Genomic DNA, 20,011 nt, shown 5'->3' on the forward strand with positions numbered 1-20,011 from the left:
ATTCTCTCTTTCTTCAGCAAACATTCAAAGACCAAGGTAGGCATTGCCAAACGTGAAATACAGTGAACAACAAGCCCTGTGTCTCACTCTTTTCTAAACAGTTCTTTAACTTTTGCACTGGTTGCACTTGAATACTAAATGTAAAGAAATATGTTTGTGTACCTTTCGCTTTTCATTGGCGCTGAAGTAAGTTTAGGGAGCACTATTTTAAACTCTGACCAATTTAGGCTGACTCTTTCTTTTGTTTTGAAGTTTTGCAGCATTTCAAAGCGAAGAAAAGTAATTAAGCCACAGCACTCATCCTGTTCCTATTGTTACTCACCGGCTAAGCAGTATGAACTACAAAAATGTGATTAGAATCAGGGAAAGCAAAGACTCCATTTTTGTGATGCAGCCCTCTTGCTTAGGTGTGTCGCCTGACCAGTTCTTTAAGCAGCTGCTGCTTCTCAAACATTGATACACCTTTTTTGTCATCCCATGATAAAAATCCTTATTTAGCTGGAAATGAAGACAGACCCAAGCTTTTTTTTATTATTATTTTTTAATGAAATTTAAATAGTTTAATAGGAAAGAGTATGTTTTAAAGCCAAGCTATTTGTTTCATGCTAGGCCTTAAAAATTGGATTTACTAGCAAATAATGGAAATAACCTGTATAGGTTGTTTTAATGTACGGCCTTTTATAACACTATCCTGACTAATGGAAAAATTATCCCTACAAAATACTTTTTTAAATATGAAAACTACAAAATATTTGCTTTATCCACTGGCAGGACTTTGAAATTCTCCAGAATATTTAAATTTAAATGTGTCCGCCTAAGAAAGTTTACAAATGCCAATCCAACTCTGCAACAAAAATTCCAAACAGAACTGGAAATTAGAACAACTCAACCAGATCATCCCACTGTAAGAATATTATATTTCAGTTCTGCATAAACACAGACCCGCGTGTTTTGTCGTCTTTTAGAGGTTTGTCACGTCCCACAGAATACAGCGTATGTTTATTTCCCCATTACTTTTTTCCTTCCATTTCCTTAATACCATTTCCTTATTTACATTTAAAGCACTATCTAATCTGTTCCGTTGACATTTTTCTGCCCTTTGGGCTTTTCTAGTCTCAATTCTATCCTCATCCCAGGAGATCCCTCCCCCCTTCTTCTAAAAGAGTTTTTCGTTTGTTTGATTGATTTCCATTTTGTTCTTTCCCACCTACAGGTAAATATTCTACCAAAAAGAACAGAAACAAGCAGAATGGCAACAGCAGTGGGAGTTATCAGGACATTTGCAAGTCATAACTGAGCAGTAACTTCAACAGCTACACTCTTTTTGATAGAAAAATGTCATGCTTTTTTTTTTAATATATATTTGATGGTATTTGACATACTTGCTAATATGTCTACTATAAACACAGCGTTGTGCCACACACAACCAGACTGCAGACAAAGCAATATGGCAAACACTTTGACGAATTCAACCTAACACAAAAAGTGTCCAGATCCTAGCAGCAGCTGTAATGGTAAGAACATTCAGAAACAAAGCACCCCGATAGCCTAAGAACAGTTTTGCCAAAATAAGGAAAGTTCTGTGCAGTGAGATTATAATCTTTCAAATTTCAGACTGATTGCCCAAGGATCGCAGTAAAAAACTAAACTCAGAAGCAAGGAAGTATTAGGTTGGAAACACCCCAGCTTCCTAAAAATTAAAAATTATTAAAAAGCAATAAATCTGCTGATCATCCTACAATTTAACTGTTTTCTTGTCCAAGGGAATAAACAGCAGGATACAAGTTTGCAACATTTGTTTACTTTTTTGTTTTTCCTCCAAACTTTTTGGACTAATTAAAGAAAATATCCTCAGAGAAAAGAAAAATTAAACGAACACAAAGAAACGTCATGACAAATCCTGAGACAAATTATCCTACAACACTGCTTGTCTACGAAAACTGGTTGGAATAATACACATACCGGAGTACTCAGTGACAGCATACAAATCAAAAGTATTTGGAAATTATTGAGTTGTGCATGTTTTTAAACGACAAAACATGCTGACGGGTTTGCTTTTAAAATCTCTGGCTGTTTGTTATCAAAGTTAGAAGATCATTTGCATACCAATACACATACTGTAAACATGACATTCTCATTAAGGAAAGATGGGTTTACAGTAATTCGATCTTTTACAAAAAAGCTCTTGGTGCCTAACTCTTCTAGAAAACTAAACCAATGTTTCCACTCTCAAAGTTGAAACGTTACCGCGTTAGGAAATAGCTCTGCCTATTTGGTAATCAGAAATATAATCGAGCGGCACATTTCCATTTGCTCTTCAGCTGACAGTTTCAGCTTCATTACATTTTACAAGAAAACAGCAGACTTGCAGAGGTCCTGTAAATTCTTTCATAACGCAACTGAAGTTTAATTACAGCGGTGAAGAAAAGCAGCAGTGATGCAAAATAAGATCAGCCCAATTGCCCTTATCTGATGATAGGATCTCTCTTCCTGTTTGGCTTGCAGCAGTGAGGACTTCTTGTTTTGTTTCATTTTTTGTTTTTTTTTTTCTGGTCAGGCTGCCTGTCTCAAGACTGATACAAGCAAGTAGTTAACATGCCCCTAGAATTCCACCTTGAGAATGATCCTCATACCAATATAGCCAAGTTTCAATCAGTAGGTCGGGGAATGATACTAATGTGAAGAAAATTATCTGGATAGCTCATATGTTCGCTTAGCCACTGTAGTGGTGTTTCCAGCATTGGCTCAATTCCATGAATCATCACTTGAGTCGTCTTCTCTCCATCTAATTCAAAGAAAAAGAGAAACCACTAAGTACATCATTCAAAGTTCACAGAAAGATTAAACATTTACTTATGCTTAATTTACAGTAGATTTAATTGGTGTTACAGAGTTCAGCCTTTAACAGAATGAAAAGCAGGAAGTACCGGCATGGAGAAAGCTGAGACTGGTATCATCTAAGAAAGAAACTAAGGTAAAATAATTCCAATTAAAAATTGGTTTAAAATGAAACTTAATCCAAGCACCATTCTTCTCCATTAGTTTCAAGTTTTATTTTTCTTACTCTTTCCCTACAGAAATCACACCTTGGTGTCAATACGTTTAAGGTATATCTATCCCTCCCAGACATAAGCCACATGAATATTTTTTGTGAGTATGCTTAAGATTAGGCTTCCTAAAAATTACTAATGACATGTTTTTAATGCTTAATATGCTTTCTGCTGAAAAAGAGTGTATGCAAAAAAAAAACAACAAACCAAACAACCAAACAACTCATAACATATGTAATGTTCCTGCAGTAATTTTGGTTTGCTAAGAATAATTTACTTGAGAATCTAGCAATGTTACTGAAAGTTACTCAGAAGACTGAGTTGGCACCAGCTTTTTCTCACTTAGTTTCGTCTCTTGGAAAAGCTATGTTTGTAAATGATTCCCAGTACGACAAGGATATATTCTAAGAATATTTCAATTCTTTTTATTTATACTTGTCCCGGAGGATGCAAGTACTTTGATCCTTTGATTCAAATGATGGGAACCAGCTAAAGCAACTGACATAACTGCCACAAAATGAACTAAAAAAAACCTGAAAATGAAAATTTATTTCAGAGTCATGATATGAGAAGTGCATTTAAAATATGCTCCAAATAATGGTTAGGGGAAAAAAAAAAAGTAAGTGGTGACCTTCTGCTGTTTTTATACTATACTCTGGCTTTCTCACATGGACCTACCACAGTGAAATCCAAATTCAGCGTGCAGAAATACCACTGCCTTTTCTAACTGGCATTTTATCCCCCTACCATCTACAGAACAGACCAAACCAAACCAGTGTGTTGCCCATGAGAGAAAGTAGAATATAGGATGCCAGAAGTACCATTATTGGCTCTTTTATTCAGCTCCCCCAGTTACAGCATAACTCCTACTTTATAAGACAGATAAAATCTTATTTGTGTTCAGTAGCCTCAATGCTTTGAAAAATGCCTGAAAAAGGCAACATTATTTTAGGAACAATCACTCTTGAATACACTGTTAACTTTATACTACAAACAATTCCTACTGCAGAAGCTGACAATTACGTTTGTCTAAAATAAAGCATCATATATTAGTTACATTAACTACGTATGGTATTCTGTTCTGTAAAGATTGTTGATGAAAAATAGAAAGCTTGATTCCATGGATGGCATAGTATACATGTTCTCATACTTGATTAAGTATGAACAATTGCTGGTTTCTGGTTTCACTGCAGACAGGTCAGAAAACAGCAGATCATGTAAAATAAATGTCTGGTATTTCCAACCAAAATAGATATTTACAGGGTTGAAACACTACTCATCAAGTACTACTCCTAAAGAAAAAAATTCCCAGTAAGTTTTCATGCTGAGAAGCTGAGAATATCCCACATTTTCAAAATCAAGTAAAATATATGTTCAAAACTTTCAAACTAAAGTCAACCTATGGTATTCCATAAATTGGCTGTAACATTGATGACAGATGTCTGTGTTTCATAATATCAGTTAACTGTCAGAGAGATCTCATTTGCATGCAGAGATGGCAGAAAATACAGTATTAGTTTGCAGACCTATTTTACAGCAATTTTGTCACTGCATACAGGGGAAAAACCCTTCAAAGCTCAGGAAAAAAAATTCAACAAGAGTTAAACTGTGAACACAGATCACAGAAGAATTTCTTGTTATGTGATAATATGAGATGTGTTACTGCAAAGTTTGATCACATCATACTATAAAACTCACACAATAATTCAAATGTATTATCATGCATATTCTTTCCTTAAAAAAACCCTATATTTTCCACTTCTTCCCAATTCTAACCTTGTCCTTAAAAGTTGTAGTGAATCGTACATCTCTTTCATCTGTAAATTTAGCAAGAATGCTCTTATTAATGGGCTGAGTGATAGAAACATTAAGAGTCCGGTCAGGACTTCTTCAATTCTTGTCAGGACAGTCTTCAATTCTTTCTTCCTTTTTCATCAGTGAATCATTCACAATCACTCTCCACCTGGACATTATCTGGTCAATGTAGTACCTCTAAAGTTTCACCAAAAAAGCCATTGGCTTCCTTACAGCTTTCAAGAATGCACTGTAATCTAATGCCAGAAATTTTACATATTAAAGAAAAGAGAAAACAAAAGATTAACCTGAAACCACTCTGCTCGTGGCAAACACACATTGGCTATTACACACGTCAGTGTTCACAGACAGTTCAGCCTAGGTCCAGATTGTGCTAGCTCCCTATGCACAGCTGTTTTTAGCAAAATCCTGCACTAAGATGGATCAGAAATTGCAGAATTTGAGCATCACCTTCTAATGATTGTAGGAAAAGCTTATAAACACTTTCCTTGACTTCTTTTTTAAATAACAATATTTTTGGATGTGTGCGTGTGTGTACTAACTTGATGCCTTTTGCTTAAAAATGAAATGCAATTTATCTGCATGTCCCCATTTCCTCTTCCCTACCCAAGATATACAAGATTTGTATGAGTTCCTTTCTCATACAAATCTTTTATTCTGTTCCTCAGCAAATTGAGAAAGTCCCAGGGGTCAATGAAGAATTTATGCTGTAATTAGAGTCTACATTTCTGCACTAGTGCTGTTTGTGCCTTAGTATTATCTCTGACAAAACATCACTTCTCCTTGCTCCCCCAGAGGCTTGACTAAAGAGATCTTATCTACTAAATCCGTAATTACTGTAGCCTTCTTCCACAAAATCCTTTGTTTCTACTTCAGCATTTTCCCTTCCTTTCATTACTATAGAACATAAACTCTCACTTAAGTTGCATTTACCCAAACTTTCTCAACTTTCACATTTTGAGTAACTTCCCCATTTTGATCACATACAGAGTCTCTCTCATACATAGCTACTCTATTTAACAAAAGCTGAAAACAGGAGATACGTTAAAAACTTTGCTGAAAAACACTCATTTTCTCAAGAGCTGCCTGTCTAATTAGCAGCCACATTACCACTCTGATCTGGGTTCTTGAAGATTTGCTAGCTTCTTCTGAAAGCTTCATCTACCTGGTTTATATCTGTAACAGGTTTGCGTAATGCTTTTCTTTCCATTACTGTTTGTAAACTTTTAGGAACTGTAGATCTGACACACCAAGCATTGTTCTCTGCTGCCCCACTCCATATTCTGTTGCACAAAGCATAAAGAGACTATTGGAATGCCTCTGTAAAAGAGTACAAGTTGCTAAATGCAACATATTTTAAATGAGTGACATAAGATTTAAACTGCTTAATTAAGTAGAAGATTAATGCCATATCATTGGACTATGTCTATAAAAATTAGAGCTAATAACTTCGCTCATCTGTGTTGCATGAGGTCCAGACATGGAAAGATCAAACTGTCAGCACCCATTTTACAATGCAGAACGTAATGTAGCAAAAACCCCAGAATTTTCTCAAAAGCAATGTTAAAATTTTCTTGTCACCCCGCTGACTTCTCCTTTTAAGTCAAGAAAAAGTTGGGTTACATGCTAGGTATCATATGACATACAGATGGTTTCTTTTACTTTGTTGCAAATTAAGGAAGAAGAAGAAGTGAAAATATCAGAAAAATGAAAGCAAGGCAATAAACATTTCATAGAAAATTTTACAATGTGTGTACACAGTAACTATTTCCATCAGAGCATTTACAGTATTACTGAATTGATGTACAAGTGATAAATACTATTTCAGCATTTACAAAAAAGCCCAAGACAAAATAATTAAGCCACCTGCTACCAGAATGGCTATTGAAGAGTCAAGTGATTTTTCCTTTGGTTTCCCTGTGAAAATTCCTGAATTCAAAAACCAGTATAAGACCCTGAAAGTTGGCAAATAAACAGAGATTATAAAGTTTTACCAACAAACTTCACAAAGTTCCATCTGTAGAAGGCACACAACTAAGACTACCTGTTGCACACCAACACATTCTGGGGATATTTCAGATTTCCTAACTTAGACACTCTAACTCAAAGGCTGCAACGTAGAGTACGCACCTGAAGGCATACCATGTCTAGTCAGAAGTTTTCCAACACCATACGAAAAGTACAGAGAGAAATGGTCAGCTCAGATTGAAAGGAAAGAAACAGATTTCTATCTCAGTGCTCCCAGTCAGGAACCCACCTTGATCCAGCCAAACAAAGCACTGGTATAGGACTCTCTTGGAGTTAGGCATCTGACGGAAGGAAATGAGATGGTGGTGGTTGCTGCATCTCAAAAGAGGCCATGTGAGACTGCCTCAAAGCTCTCCTCATCCTCAGGCAGCTCCAGTCCACTTCACTATCCCCCTCTGGGGAGAATGCCCAACTACACTGTTTGCTCTTGCTAAGCTTCCTCTAAAACCCTCAATATTAAATAATTTATGAGAGGGAAAGAGAGAGAACAAAGAAAAGACAATACATAATCTTCAGGGAAGTTAGGAAGATGTGCAATGTCATGGTAACTCACGATTAGTTCTTCTATTTCATTTAGCCATATAACTGCTTGCTAACTTAAACACTCAAAATCAGAACAAGAGAATTAGCTTATTCAGCATCAATTCAGACAGTTATACATTCTCCTGATGTAACCTAAATACTACCGGATGATCTCTATTTAGAGAAGAATTGAAGCAGGTGAAGAAAGCCTTTCAAATGGATTCAAGTGTCTACAAGCAGAATAGTGATGATGAACTATTCCTGGCAAAGCAGCATATTTCAGCCACTTTTCACCCATATTAGCACCACAATGCTCAGAAATGCTACAGCTAGAAACTCCCTTTCACCTACCCAAGACCACTGTCTCTAGCCAACCTACATCACTGTGATGCATCACTTAAAACCTCATGGCTTGAAATGCCTCCATTCAGACTTGTTGCCTCTTACCACTCACAGATCAGGGCAACTTAGCTAGCTTAAATGCTTTCACTGTCAGATATTGCAAGACATGTGGGATTTAGCAAGAATTTCCCTAGCGTACTTAGAAATGTATGCAAGTCCTCTGCATATTAAGTCCCAGAACTGAGAGCAGCCATTAAAATGGACAATTTAGAACCCTTTCTTATTCAGAGACTCACTACTTACTAAACTGCCTTTAAAACCCCCAAAAGGGAAAACAGTACCTTGTGTTCCAAACTAGGAAATCAAATAATGTGCTTCCAGCATGATAAATGGCCACAGGAATATATTAGACAGTGATACTAAAAATTGTAGGGACTAAGAATAAACAAGGAAAATGTCATGCGCTATCAACCTTATGAACAACGTAACAGAAGAGGTTCCCAGCATTTTCAGATGTGAAATGGGCCATAAAAACTTGCTTGCTTGTCTTCAAAACACATCACAGGTTCTGGATTAGATATCACTAATGGTACTCCTGACAACAGGTTATACCACACAGTATAACAGGGAGCAAAGATTTCCCTCTTTTGTGACTCTTCTGTAGCTGCTTTCCTTTCCATCCCTCCTGAACTTTGCATCACCAGGCAGCAGAACAGCTCTTTAAGCGCAGGTACCTCAAAGCAGCCAAAACACTCCTCAACCATGTGTGTTCACAGATGGTGCTTTGGACATCTCAGAATCTGAAAAGACACCCTGACATCTTTATGGGGCAGACTTTAATCTGCCTCCCTAGGATCCCTTAGGAAATTATTTACAGATAGGTAACCTTCAGTACTGTGCTTCACATGTAGCTGCAACTACCAAATCTATCACTGACAAATATTGTTGACAGCTTTTAAAACAAGTCTCTAGCAAGCAAAAGTTAAAATTTCCCTGAAAACTAATGTTTTTGTTTGTTTGCTTGTTTGTTTATGATTAAGAGCAATGAATTGCATGCAAGTCTTTCACAGAAGACTACACTGAATAGCAAGCAAAAAAATTCAAAGCTTTTACGTTCTAACCTGTAACCACAAGCAGTAAGAAAAACTGGATAGTGGTTGGAGTTACCCTCCCATTTGCAGGCAGGCCAGGCCGGTTACTTAGCAATATGCAGAGAAAAGACAGCCTCAGACAAGTCTTGTGGTCCAATGACTTGTGCACCAGTTGCAGGCTATAAACAAACACAACCACTCAATGAATGTAACTTTGTGCACTTATAAGTAGGTCTGTACTTGTAAGTCTTTAAAAAAACAAGAACAAAACCCCAAAACTGCAACATTGTCAGTAATAGTTCAATTTGGTACAGTAGTCTTTCAACTGCTGGAACTGAAACTGACAAACAGCATTTAGCTCTCCAAGAAAAACCTGTTCAAACAGAAAATAATCCCAATGTCTACAGCTTAAACTGATAATGAATAGATACTATTTACAGCAAAGCAATTACTTTTATTGCATGTGCCACAAAGTTGCACCTGCTTATAGAATACTTGTAAACTTCAAAATAAATAAATACATAAATAAATAAACATCTAAGGGATATTTATTAAAATTTTAACACTACTTTTGTAATATTTAGTTTAGTCAGACACCACGTCTTTTTTCATCTACGGCAAAATATTTCTTTGCTTTGTCAGCAAACTAAGCTATGGAATGAAATCAACCTATATAAATCAAATATTTATGCTTTTCATTTTTTAAAGTATTTTTTAAAAAGATTTCTGACAGGTGCATGTGCAACAGAAATGAAGTACAGAAATGCTGTGAGAAATCCAGATTTCACTGCAGCAGTGACCTCAATATAAAGGTCTCAAATACTAAAACATTTTTAACAAATCTTACCTACCCACCAGTTGAGTACAACCAGGTACTCAATACCTGCACAGTTTTACGATAAGTGAACACAAAAAAATGTTGAGCTTGGTCTCATCTCAAGACCAACTGATCACATGCTCCTCCTAATGAGTTCAGCACATGTACTTGGAAGAGTGGATATTAAAAGTCTCTTTACTAACACAAAGTTTTTAAGCAACTACTACTTCGAAGTCTAAAAGAATTACACATCCTATATCAAGTTGGATTTTTTTACTTTAAAAACTGTTTAATTAGGAATGAAATCTTAGTACAAGCTTTCAGAAGTTTCACAATAGTCTACTTCAATCAAGAGTCAAAGGCTTTCCTTACTTCTCTGAAGCACATCCCTGCTTACTTCTCTGTGAATTCAACTTCATTGCTACTCACAGAAGTTTCATCATTGCCAGAATCACTCATTCCCTCAGCAATCTTAACATATTTTCCACCTTCCTTTAATCACACATAAGCTAACAGAATTCCCTTCCATTCCCCTATTTTGGAGTAATTAGCAGTTTAAAGAGAAACACAAATGATGATATATTGGATCGCAACTGGCAAGATATGCTGTTCACTATGCTCTGAGCAAGAATGAGAAAATAAAAAATCCGAGAAGCTGACTCTAAAATAGCCTAGCCACAACAAAAGGTTCTGTCTGACCTCAAAGCTTTAGAGGCTGATGTGTGACACGATGGCACAGCAATGACTTGTCATTCCTTCCTGCAAATCCTGCCAGCACTGGGGAAAGCCACCGATGCTGATTCAGGTGAAGAATTCATATACGGAAATATATGTTGAATACAGTAGTCAGAACCAGGTTTTTTTCCCCTCAAAATTACTCTGCATTTGGAACAAACATTGTTCCAAATAAAAGAGCAATTTGGGGAAGAATTTCTGTTCAGATTTAATTTTTCAACATGAGTCTAACTTAACCATCAGGTAGAAATTTTTAACAGGCAGCAACACATCTCTCATTTTAATCACTGAAGTACCATAAATTCAATTGCTCAAATTGAAGGTCATAGCTTTCCAAAATATGTCCAAGGCTCTGGATATTTTTGATATCTGCTTAAATACCACACACTACTTTTAACCACGGCACACTCCTTGCCCAAACACAACCAAAGCTAAGTTAAATCCAACACTTTATAAATATACAAATACTTAAATTTTTTTTTAAAGGAATGTTAAATTTTATTCCATTTGTCAAACAACCCCATAATCTCTCTCTCTCTCTTTTTTTTTTTTTTTTTAAGAAAAAATATTATTATCCTCCAAAATGATCAGTTCAAAATATCAATCTCTCTTCACCCTGGTTTATATTTGTTATTCACATCACCAGCTCAATTTCACTCTTAATCCCTTGATGTCATTCTACCAGAACCCCTCCTGAGAACTGCTGCTTCTTAGTCCAAAAGGCTATGGTAGAACTGGACCTGTGTCAATCTTAGTGAATTCTGTTCTTGCAAAGTACCTGACTATAAAAGCAAAACTGCAAAAAACATCTAGATTATTCCTCCATTATGATACTGCTGTGAAATTCACATTCACTGTTTCGGAGCCATGCTTGAATTAGTGCTGTATTTCTCTATTTCTCTATGCACTTTTGATCCAGGCCACTTGGTTTATCTCCTCAGGATCTTCTTGTGGCAGATGGCTGAGATATTTATTATGTTAAAGGAGAGGAAACTTATCTTGCCACCATTCTCAGTATGATTAGGTTCTCTGGATGATATTCCAGTAGTCCTAGACTTCTCCATCTACAAAATGAAAGTAGGTGAATATACAACATCATCTTTATTAAGCATAATTAAACTCCGTGGGAAAAAATAAAGAATTTGGCATTATTCTTATTCATTATTTTCTTCAAGCAATTTTTCCTCTCAATTTCCTGACATCCTCTACCACAAGTCAATCTTCACATTAGATTGCTGCATTTCTGAAAAACAATTTGGCCAACCACCTCTTACAGAAGTTTAATTAGCTTCAGAACAGCTTGTGAGAATTAGGGATGTGCTTCAAATCACACAACAGCTAGGCAGTAGGTACAAACAAACTAGAAACCATTTTTCTATCTCACTGAAAAAGTTCTTAGCATTTAGTTTCAAACACCAGTAAATGCAGGTTGCATGAAAAGTCTTTTTTTATATATATATTTTTTAATTATTCTTGTGTATTTCATAGAAGCTCTTAATAAAGTTGTTGTAGGTAATCCCAAGATAATTTATGACAAACCAAAAGTGCTCTTCTTCAACCATGAAAATTTTTGTATTTAAAAAGTTTTAGAATACTGAGTCTAAGATACTTCTCAAACATCCAAGCCCTAGGAAAAAAGTTATAAACAACCTAGCAGCAAATATTCTGATATTCCTTCTTCCTTGCTAGTATCCATGCCTTAGCTTAAGCCTTGAACTGGTAATGAATCTGTGTCACTTTATATTGTACTCAAATTCACAATTAAAACTTTTTTTTTTTTTTTTTGTAAAGCACTTAAATTTGGCTATGCATATGTGAACAAAAAGGGAAATTCTATGCATATTGAGCTACCATCCACATAACAAGCAAGCACACAAGATTTGTATACGGACGAGGAATAGGAAAGGTTGTGTTAGGAGTTGTGTAACTTTCCAAATAGCAGAACATTGACTTATGAGTTAACCCTTACACGTACCATGCATTTAATCAAGTTTGAGGTTTTCCCTCTCTAAACTTCCTACAGGTGACCTTCAGAAATTAAGGCTTAGTTGTGTACAGACAGGAAGCTAAATGTCACCAAGATGGTTCTTGAAAAGTTGAAGCATTTGATAAAGATTAGTATAAACCCAGTTCATTTGCTGTAAGAATTCGTGTTGCTAACTGTTCATAAAGACTTTTAAAACATCATTGTTTTCAGCAGTGTGGTTCTTCCAAACATCTAGCAAATTCTTACAAAATACAATCTTATATTTCATATGCATATGCACATATATGCACTTTTAAAGGTTTTTAATGGCATTCTTGAACTTTCAACCTCTATTTTACTTCATTTTCAAGTTAGTATAATTCACATAATGCCTGCAAATATTATTAGATTGTAGCCAAATCACCCACTTATTATAATTAACTTTTCGGCTACTCAAATGATGAACTACTCCTAGCAAGACAAAGCAAAGGACTGCTGTTGCTGCAACATTCAATTGCGAAAGCATCAGCAACTTTACTTGTTTTCATAAAGTCATGACAATATTTTTTAGTTTATCTGCTCAGTTAAATAAATCAAACTCACATGTGGACTTTCTGACATAATTATAATTTAAAAACATTTGCCTGAAAAGTGATAGGAGATATACACAGATCAAAGATCTAATGGTTGCTATTTTATGTTTTGCACCTTCCTCCATTTAATGGGAGGAAGATAAACAAGTTTTGCCTTTTTTAAATGCTACTTGCAACAGTATTATTATGAAAGTTAACCAAAGTAAACTTCACAAGCAACATAAACATGAAAAGGTGGATGAGCTCAATTAACCTGTAAGAACAGACAATTTTGTTCCATGTCTGACAAATTCTCCAACTTCTGCTAAGCTGATTAGTAAAAACCCAGCTAATTGAATCCATTGATGTGAAAAACCACAGGCTCAAATCTGTACTGCATACATCAAGCTGAAGTATTTCTCCTTCAGCCATGGCGCTAATAGTCAGTGGGGTCAGGTCAAAGAGGGTTAAAGTGAGTCAGGATATAGCCAAAGGAATACATCAAACACTGATTTTAAAAGGGCAATTAATCTTAGACAGAAATGCTTCCTGGGGAATGAGATCTCAATCTTAAGAGCACACTACATGATGTAGCAGTAAAAATGTACATATACAAGCTTAGAGAGCTTTCATCCTGTGATCACAAACAGAAGGGGAGTGCTGTTTGTCAGAGAAATACAAACTTTCTAAAATACTTACATTACCTTCTTCCAGACCCTTACTCATTGAAAAATAAGTTCTTTAATGAGTAGGCAATATAGTTTGCACACATAACATTTCTTTTTCTGTACACATACCGTAAGTTCTTTTAAGCAGCTAGTAGATTAAAGCATTTAGTGATCTCTACCACAACACAATTATTTACTCTTGAAAAAAATAGGAAAGAGTAGATAAAGAAGCAATGGAATACCTGACGGGCTATTTAAACAGAACAGTAACTTTTTTAATAAAGTCACAAGATAGCTATTTGTTCAAAGGTAAGATTACATATTAATTTTCCTCAGAAGGTTCATTTTAATTTTTCCCTATCAACATACCTGAAGAATTTGCTTCAACAACTCATACATTATCACATATCTTTTTAGACAAATGTTGACTTCTTTAGAGTCCAGGAAGTATTTTTTCACTTAAAGCAGAACTGAAGATCCATGACATTTTTATTCACGCATGCAGTACTTGTAAACAGGAATTTGCTAAATTAATGTCATTAAGACATGTGGATAAAGCAATGTAGGAACACGGTTCAGAAATGAGTTACAGCTTATTTTGTTGTACTAGTATGTGCATGTAAAGAGCTGGCTCTGCAACCAACCTTCCGTTGGAGGGTACTGACTCCTAATAGCAGGAGTAGATTTGTTTGTGTATCTGGTACACACGTGGTTTCTTTGCTTTAATTCACAGAATAACAGAATGGCATGGATGATCTTTAAGGTACCTTCCAATCTCCCTGCCACAGAGAGGGTTGCCAATCACTACATCTGGCTGCCCCAGGGTCCCATTCAACCTGGCCTTGAACCCCAGGGATGCCCCAGGGATGAGGCATCAACAGCTTCTCTGGGCAACCTGTGCCAGTACCTCATCTCCCTCTGAGTAAAAAATTTCCAACTAACATCTCTGCTCTTTTAGTTTAAAGCTATTCTTCCTTGTCCTATGACTATCAGAACACATAAAAACTGGACTTCCCTCCTGTTTACAAGCTCTACTCAAATACCAGAAGTTCACAGTAACATCTCCTTGGAACTTTCTCTTCTCCAAGCTAAACAAGCCCAACTCCTTCAACCTCTCTTCATAAGAGAGGTGTTTCAGCCCTGTTTGTGGTCCTCCCCTACACACACTCCAAAAGCTCCACATCTTTTTTGTGCTGGGTACTCCAAGCCTGGACAGAGTACTTCAGATGAGGCAGAGTACAGCGGGGACCATTACCTCCCTTGCCCTGCTGGCCACCCCTCTTCTGATGCAGCCTGCAATACGGTTGACCTTCTGGGCTACAAGTGCACACTGCTAGTTTACGTCCAGGCTTTGTCCACTTGGACCCCCAAGTCTTTCTCCATAGGGCTGCTCTCAATGAGTTCTTCTCCCAGTAAGTATTCTTATCTGGAATTACCCTAATCCAAGTGCAATACCTCATGCTCTGCCTTGTTGAACCTCATTGGTTCATGTGGTGGGTTTAAAGCCTGTCCGGGTCCATCCAAATAGCATTTCTTCCTTCTATTGTATCAACTACATCACTCAGCTTGGTATCATCAGAAAACCTGTTGAGGGTGCACTCGATCTAGGTTGTTGATAAAGATGTTGAAGAGCACCTCTCCCAAGACAGACCCCTGGGGGAAACCACTCATCACCAGCCTCCTCCTAGACACAGAGCCATTAATCACAACCCTCTGACTGCAACCATCCGATCAACTATTTATCCACCAAATAGTCCAGCCTTTAGCTCCACCTCTCTTCAATTTAGAGACAAGGATGTGGTGTGGGATCATACCAAAGGCTTTGCACAAGTCCAAACAGGCAACATAAACTGTCCTTTCTTTGTCCACCAACGCCTCAATCATAGAAGGCCACCAGATTGGTTACGCATGATCTGCCCTTGACGAAGCCCTGACAGCCCTTGACACTGGCTGTCTTGGATCACCTCCTCGACTCATGTGTGCCTTAACATAGCTTCTAAGAGAATCTTCTCCATGATCTTCCCAGGCCTAAACAAGAGGCTCACCTGTGTACAGTTCCCTGGGTCTTCCTTTCTCAAAAATGGGAATGATGTTTCCCTTTTTCCAGTCACTGGGGACTTCACCTGACAGTAAATTTCAAATACGATGGAGAGTGGCTTAGCAATCACATCAGCCAATTCCTTCAGGACCCTGGGATGCATGTCGTCTGGCCCTGTATACATGAACACATTCAGTCTCGTGAGGTGATGTCTAACTTGCTCTGCTCTTTCAGTGGGAGCAATTTCGATCCCCTGACCAATACTTAGAGGTTCAGGGACACGAGAGGAGTGGGAAGCCTGACAGCCAGTGAAGACCAAGGCAAAGTACTTGCTGAATACCTCAGCCTTTTCCATGTATGTATGGAAGCAAGTTATCCCTTCTCATTTATCAGAAGGGGTACACCCTATTTTTCGCATCTCTCACCAAGATCAGTGTCATTTGCATTTCAGCTTTCCTGATCCCATCTCTTCACGTCTGGACAGCATCCCTGCATTCTTCCCAGGACACGTGTCCCTGCTTCCAATCTCTATGCATTTCCTTGCTTTCCCTTTGTTTGACCAGCAGGTCAGTCATGTCAGCTTCCTGCCTTCTCGGTTTGATTTCTTGTGCTGAGGCAATGGAGAATTCTTGTGCTCTAATTCCTTAACCAGATGGAAGTTTGCTCACTTGAAATTCAGGGCTCTGATTCTGCTCTATGCCAGAACCATATTCCTATAGACTGTGAATTCAACCAGGGCACGATCACTACAGCCCAGACTGCCTCCAATCTTAACCTCTTCAATGATCTCCTCAGTATTAGTAAGCAGCAGGTCCAGCAAAACTTCACCTCTGTTTGGTCTGTCCAACACCTGGTCTAGGAGTTTCTTTAATTGTGTTGCTTTCCCAGCAGACATCTGTGTGATAGAAATCCCACACCAGCATGAGAGCCGGCAAGTGCAACGCCTCCTGTAGCTGAAGCAAAAAGGCCTCATCAGCAGGCTGCTCTCAAACAGGCAGCCTGTAGCAGACCTCAACTACCAGAAGTCCTTTATTGGTCTGGTCCTTAATTTTAACCCACAAGCCCTCAATCTGATCATGAGTATTTCTCAGAGGCAGCCCTTTGCAGTCTATTCACCTCTTCCCAAAGAGAGCAAACTTCCAGTGAATAACTGTTTGCATTAAGATATGGGACTTAGCGAAGCTTCTTATCATATTTTGCCATGGTAAGTGTGCTGACAATACCCAACAAGGAAAAAGAGCAAGGGGTGCAAGAGACATTCAGATCTTCAATGACTACAGCATCTCTGTAGTGCCAAGCCACTATATAAGACTTCAGCTCTGATATGAAAACAAATTTCACCTTTCTTGCAAATATTCTGCCAAACAAAAATATGAATTACCCACGAAATGTGAAGATACCAACATCTTTGACTAAGATGAGCCATTCAAGAAGGGAGTACCTACAATTAACAAGCACTGCTGAATCCTTATAGAATGCAGTAAATACAATACAGTGTTTATTAGTGGTGTATTTCATCTTACGTTGTTGTAAGGCTAATACTTTTTCACATCCAGCCTGGTCTTGAACGCCTCAAGGGATGGGGCATCCAAGCCTCTTTGGATCACCACCCTCTGTGTGAAAAACTTCCTTCTAATATCTAACCTAAACTTCCCTTTTTTTAAAATCTTTCCCCCATTTAGCAGCTTCTCTTCTTTCTAGCCCTGTAAGATGTTTATCTCCTGTGAAAATCAGGTTACACATATATGCAAAAAGGCAGAAAGAAAAAGACTGCAAAGGAGAATCAAGGAAAACAGGAATGATTTTACTTAGCCCCCAGTAAGGCTACAGCACATGAAGCTAGTTTAAAGATACAGGAGTAGTTCATCCAATGGACCAGGACACATTCTCTTTACCTCGAGGCAATTGCCAACTTGAGCCTGATCAGCCAAAATTATCTCCCTAGCCACAACAGAGATTCAGGGTATATAATGGTAGGACTAGGCTTTTAAAGTAAAAGAAGGTAGATTTAGGTTAGATAAAGAAATGCATCACTATGAAGGTTGTGAGATACTACAACAGACTGCCCACCCGAGAAGTTGTGGATGCCCCATCCCTGGAGGCATTTAGGATCAAGTTGTATGGGGCCGTAGGCAGCCTGATCTGGCAGGAAGCAACTCTACTCAGAGCAGGGTGCTTGGACTGGATAGTCTTTGAGAGGCCTTCCAAACCAAACTATTCTGAAATTCCACTATCTACATTGCTCACTGAGAACATGCCCTCTGCTGTCAACACACGAACACTAAAGTTTTCTGGTAGAGCATTACTTGGCCTAAAGCACAGTCATATCAGAGAACTGCTTAATAGTCATACTGTGAAAACATCAGGTGTTCTAGTCTTCTTTTGTATATTAGTATAACTAAAAGCATGGACAAAATTCTGTTGTTTGTACCGTAGTTCCTGATTGAGAATTTTACATTGGTAAACCTCCACAAAAGCTTACTACTGTCTCCTGAAATCTCTGGGAAACCTGCTAAAGTCTCCAGTTACATCTTCACCAGTTACAGTATTAAAGGCAGCACAGATTACACAGCAAATGAACCTATGATTCTATGATACGATTATCAGGATGATTTCCATACTGCAAAAAAAAAAAAAAAAAAGTATTTTGGAACATTGTTACATCTTCTATTAAACTAACTAACAACAACAAACATGTTAGTCTACATGCCTTGTATACTACAGCTGTTGCAGTCAGGCTTCCAAGAGCAAAAATAGGAGAAGCTACAAGAAAAGTGCTTTTATTTCCTGTGAAATTTTTGATGCCTCAGTCTCTCATACTGAGTGAACTGTTCTTGAGATGTGAGAGACTGATTTTGATCAGAATTCAAAGAAAGCCCAGTTCTTAACTCTGCTACTGACCTCAGTGTGACCAGGTGCAAGCCACATCACCTCTCTGCGCCTCTAATTCCTCCTTCCTTTTTGACTCTTCACTCATCTTTTGTCTAAGTGATAAATTCAGTGGGAACACACTGAAATATCCATACAGTGCATAAAGAACCTGAGGTCTCCTCCTAAAACACAAAAAATATTCCTTTTAAAACTAGAAATTCACCACAACCAAAACATTTTGTCAAGACGCTTTTGATTCCAACAGATCTCCTACTAAAACACATATCCAAACCATATTATTGACATAGCTTGTCCTGTTTCTAGTAGGTTTGCCAATCTTTTCTTGACTGCCTAGATTTTCAGATCCACAGCATTCAATCAGGAACTTGGGGACGGCACCTCAGATCTTCCAAGAAACATAGCTCTAGTACAGCCCACAAAGTATGCAGCACTGGGATGGTAATAACAACACTCATCTGCAGAGAATTCTAGAATTGCTGCCTTATAGTTTCCAAACGGAATAAAGTCAATTTTGAAAAAAGTTATTCTGTTCTGTGAAGAATTTTACTTTCTCCATTTTGTACTACTACTGTTAATAACAGACATATAAAAACTATTCAGGCACACTTTGTTGTGCCTGAATAAAGGCACTGGCTTTCTGACAAATTTAAAGAGAATGGTCTGGAGTCTGATACTAATAAAACTTATTGGGTGGCCGACAGAACAATTTTAGCTGAAGCTTAACAAATTTCCAGAGGTTTGTCCGAGAAAAAGAATTATTTCTTTATTTACTGCACTTCTTTCTGCATTCAGCTCTTTTGAATGTGTGTGCAAGTGCATGCTCAGAAACCACTTTGAAGTCACAAAAAAAAACCCCACTATTCTTGTGATATTAGAAAAGTTGCTGAACGGAAAAGACTGGAAAGGGGAAGAGGGCTCACAAGAAGATAATCCTCATATGGTTGACTGAGGTGAAATTGGAGCAAGCTTTAAAACAGCCTCTGCTGCTTCCCGAGAACTTCCATGCAGAAAAACCACAACCAGCTTGAGATCTCCACTTTTTTGAGGGCAAGATTTTTTTAGACAGAGAAGTCCTCTGCAAACAATGAACTTGTTTAGAAATGAAGATGGTTAACAAAAAGGCACAAACATTCTAACAATCAGAATATTTGTACCTTTGTACATGGTCATGACTACTAGCTATTAGTTCAGTAATCTCAAGCCATCCTCTGGACTTACATTCCTTTTGATCAAAAAGTTCTACTGAATCAAAAAGCATGCAATTTTAATACAGAAAAATAAAAAATAGTTCCACTTCAACTTAAAATAAGGAACTGGGTCAAATAGGTATGAGAAATTTTGGGGGGAAGAAGGAAATCAGCTACAGAAGGATAATCTAAGCAGATGGCCTGGCGGACAAATGATGACTCCAGTCAAATAGGAGACAGTGTTTGTGATTACGTCCTCTAACACTGAGAGCACCATTGAGTCAAAGA

The 20,011-nt window shown here is 37.6% G+C and overlaps 1 protein-coding gene across 2 annotated transcripts in view; it reads right to left on the bottom strand.

Moving 5' to 3' along the window:
• Positions 1-561: 561 nt before the first annotated feature.
• ATG5 (autophagy related 5) overlaps positions 562-20,011 on the bottom strand; it is a 71,392-nt gene continuing 51,942 nt past the window's right edge. For both annotated transcript variants that reach the window (XM_042818454.1, XM_042818460.1), the window contains exon 8: positions 562-2,785. In XM_042818454.1, the coding sequence (XP_042674388.1) occupies positions 2,649-2,785 (137 nt within the window). In that variant the 3' untranslated portion in view covers positions 562-2,648. The remainder of the gene's footprint in view (positions 2,786-20,011) is intronic.

The sequence above is a fragment of the Centrocercus urophasianus genome, unplaced genomic scaffold (assembly GCF_019232065.1).
Source record: "Centrocercus urophasianus isolate 14NV4802_14NV808 unplaced genomic scaffold, USGS_Curo_1.0 seq_10, whole genome shotgun sequence".
NCBI lineage: Eukaryota > Metazoa > Chordata > Aves > Galliformes > Phasianidae > Centrocercus > Centrocercus urophasianus.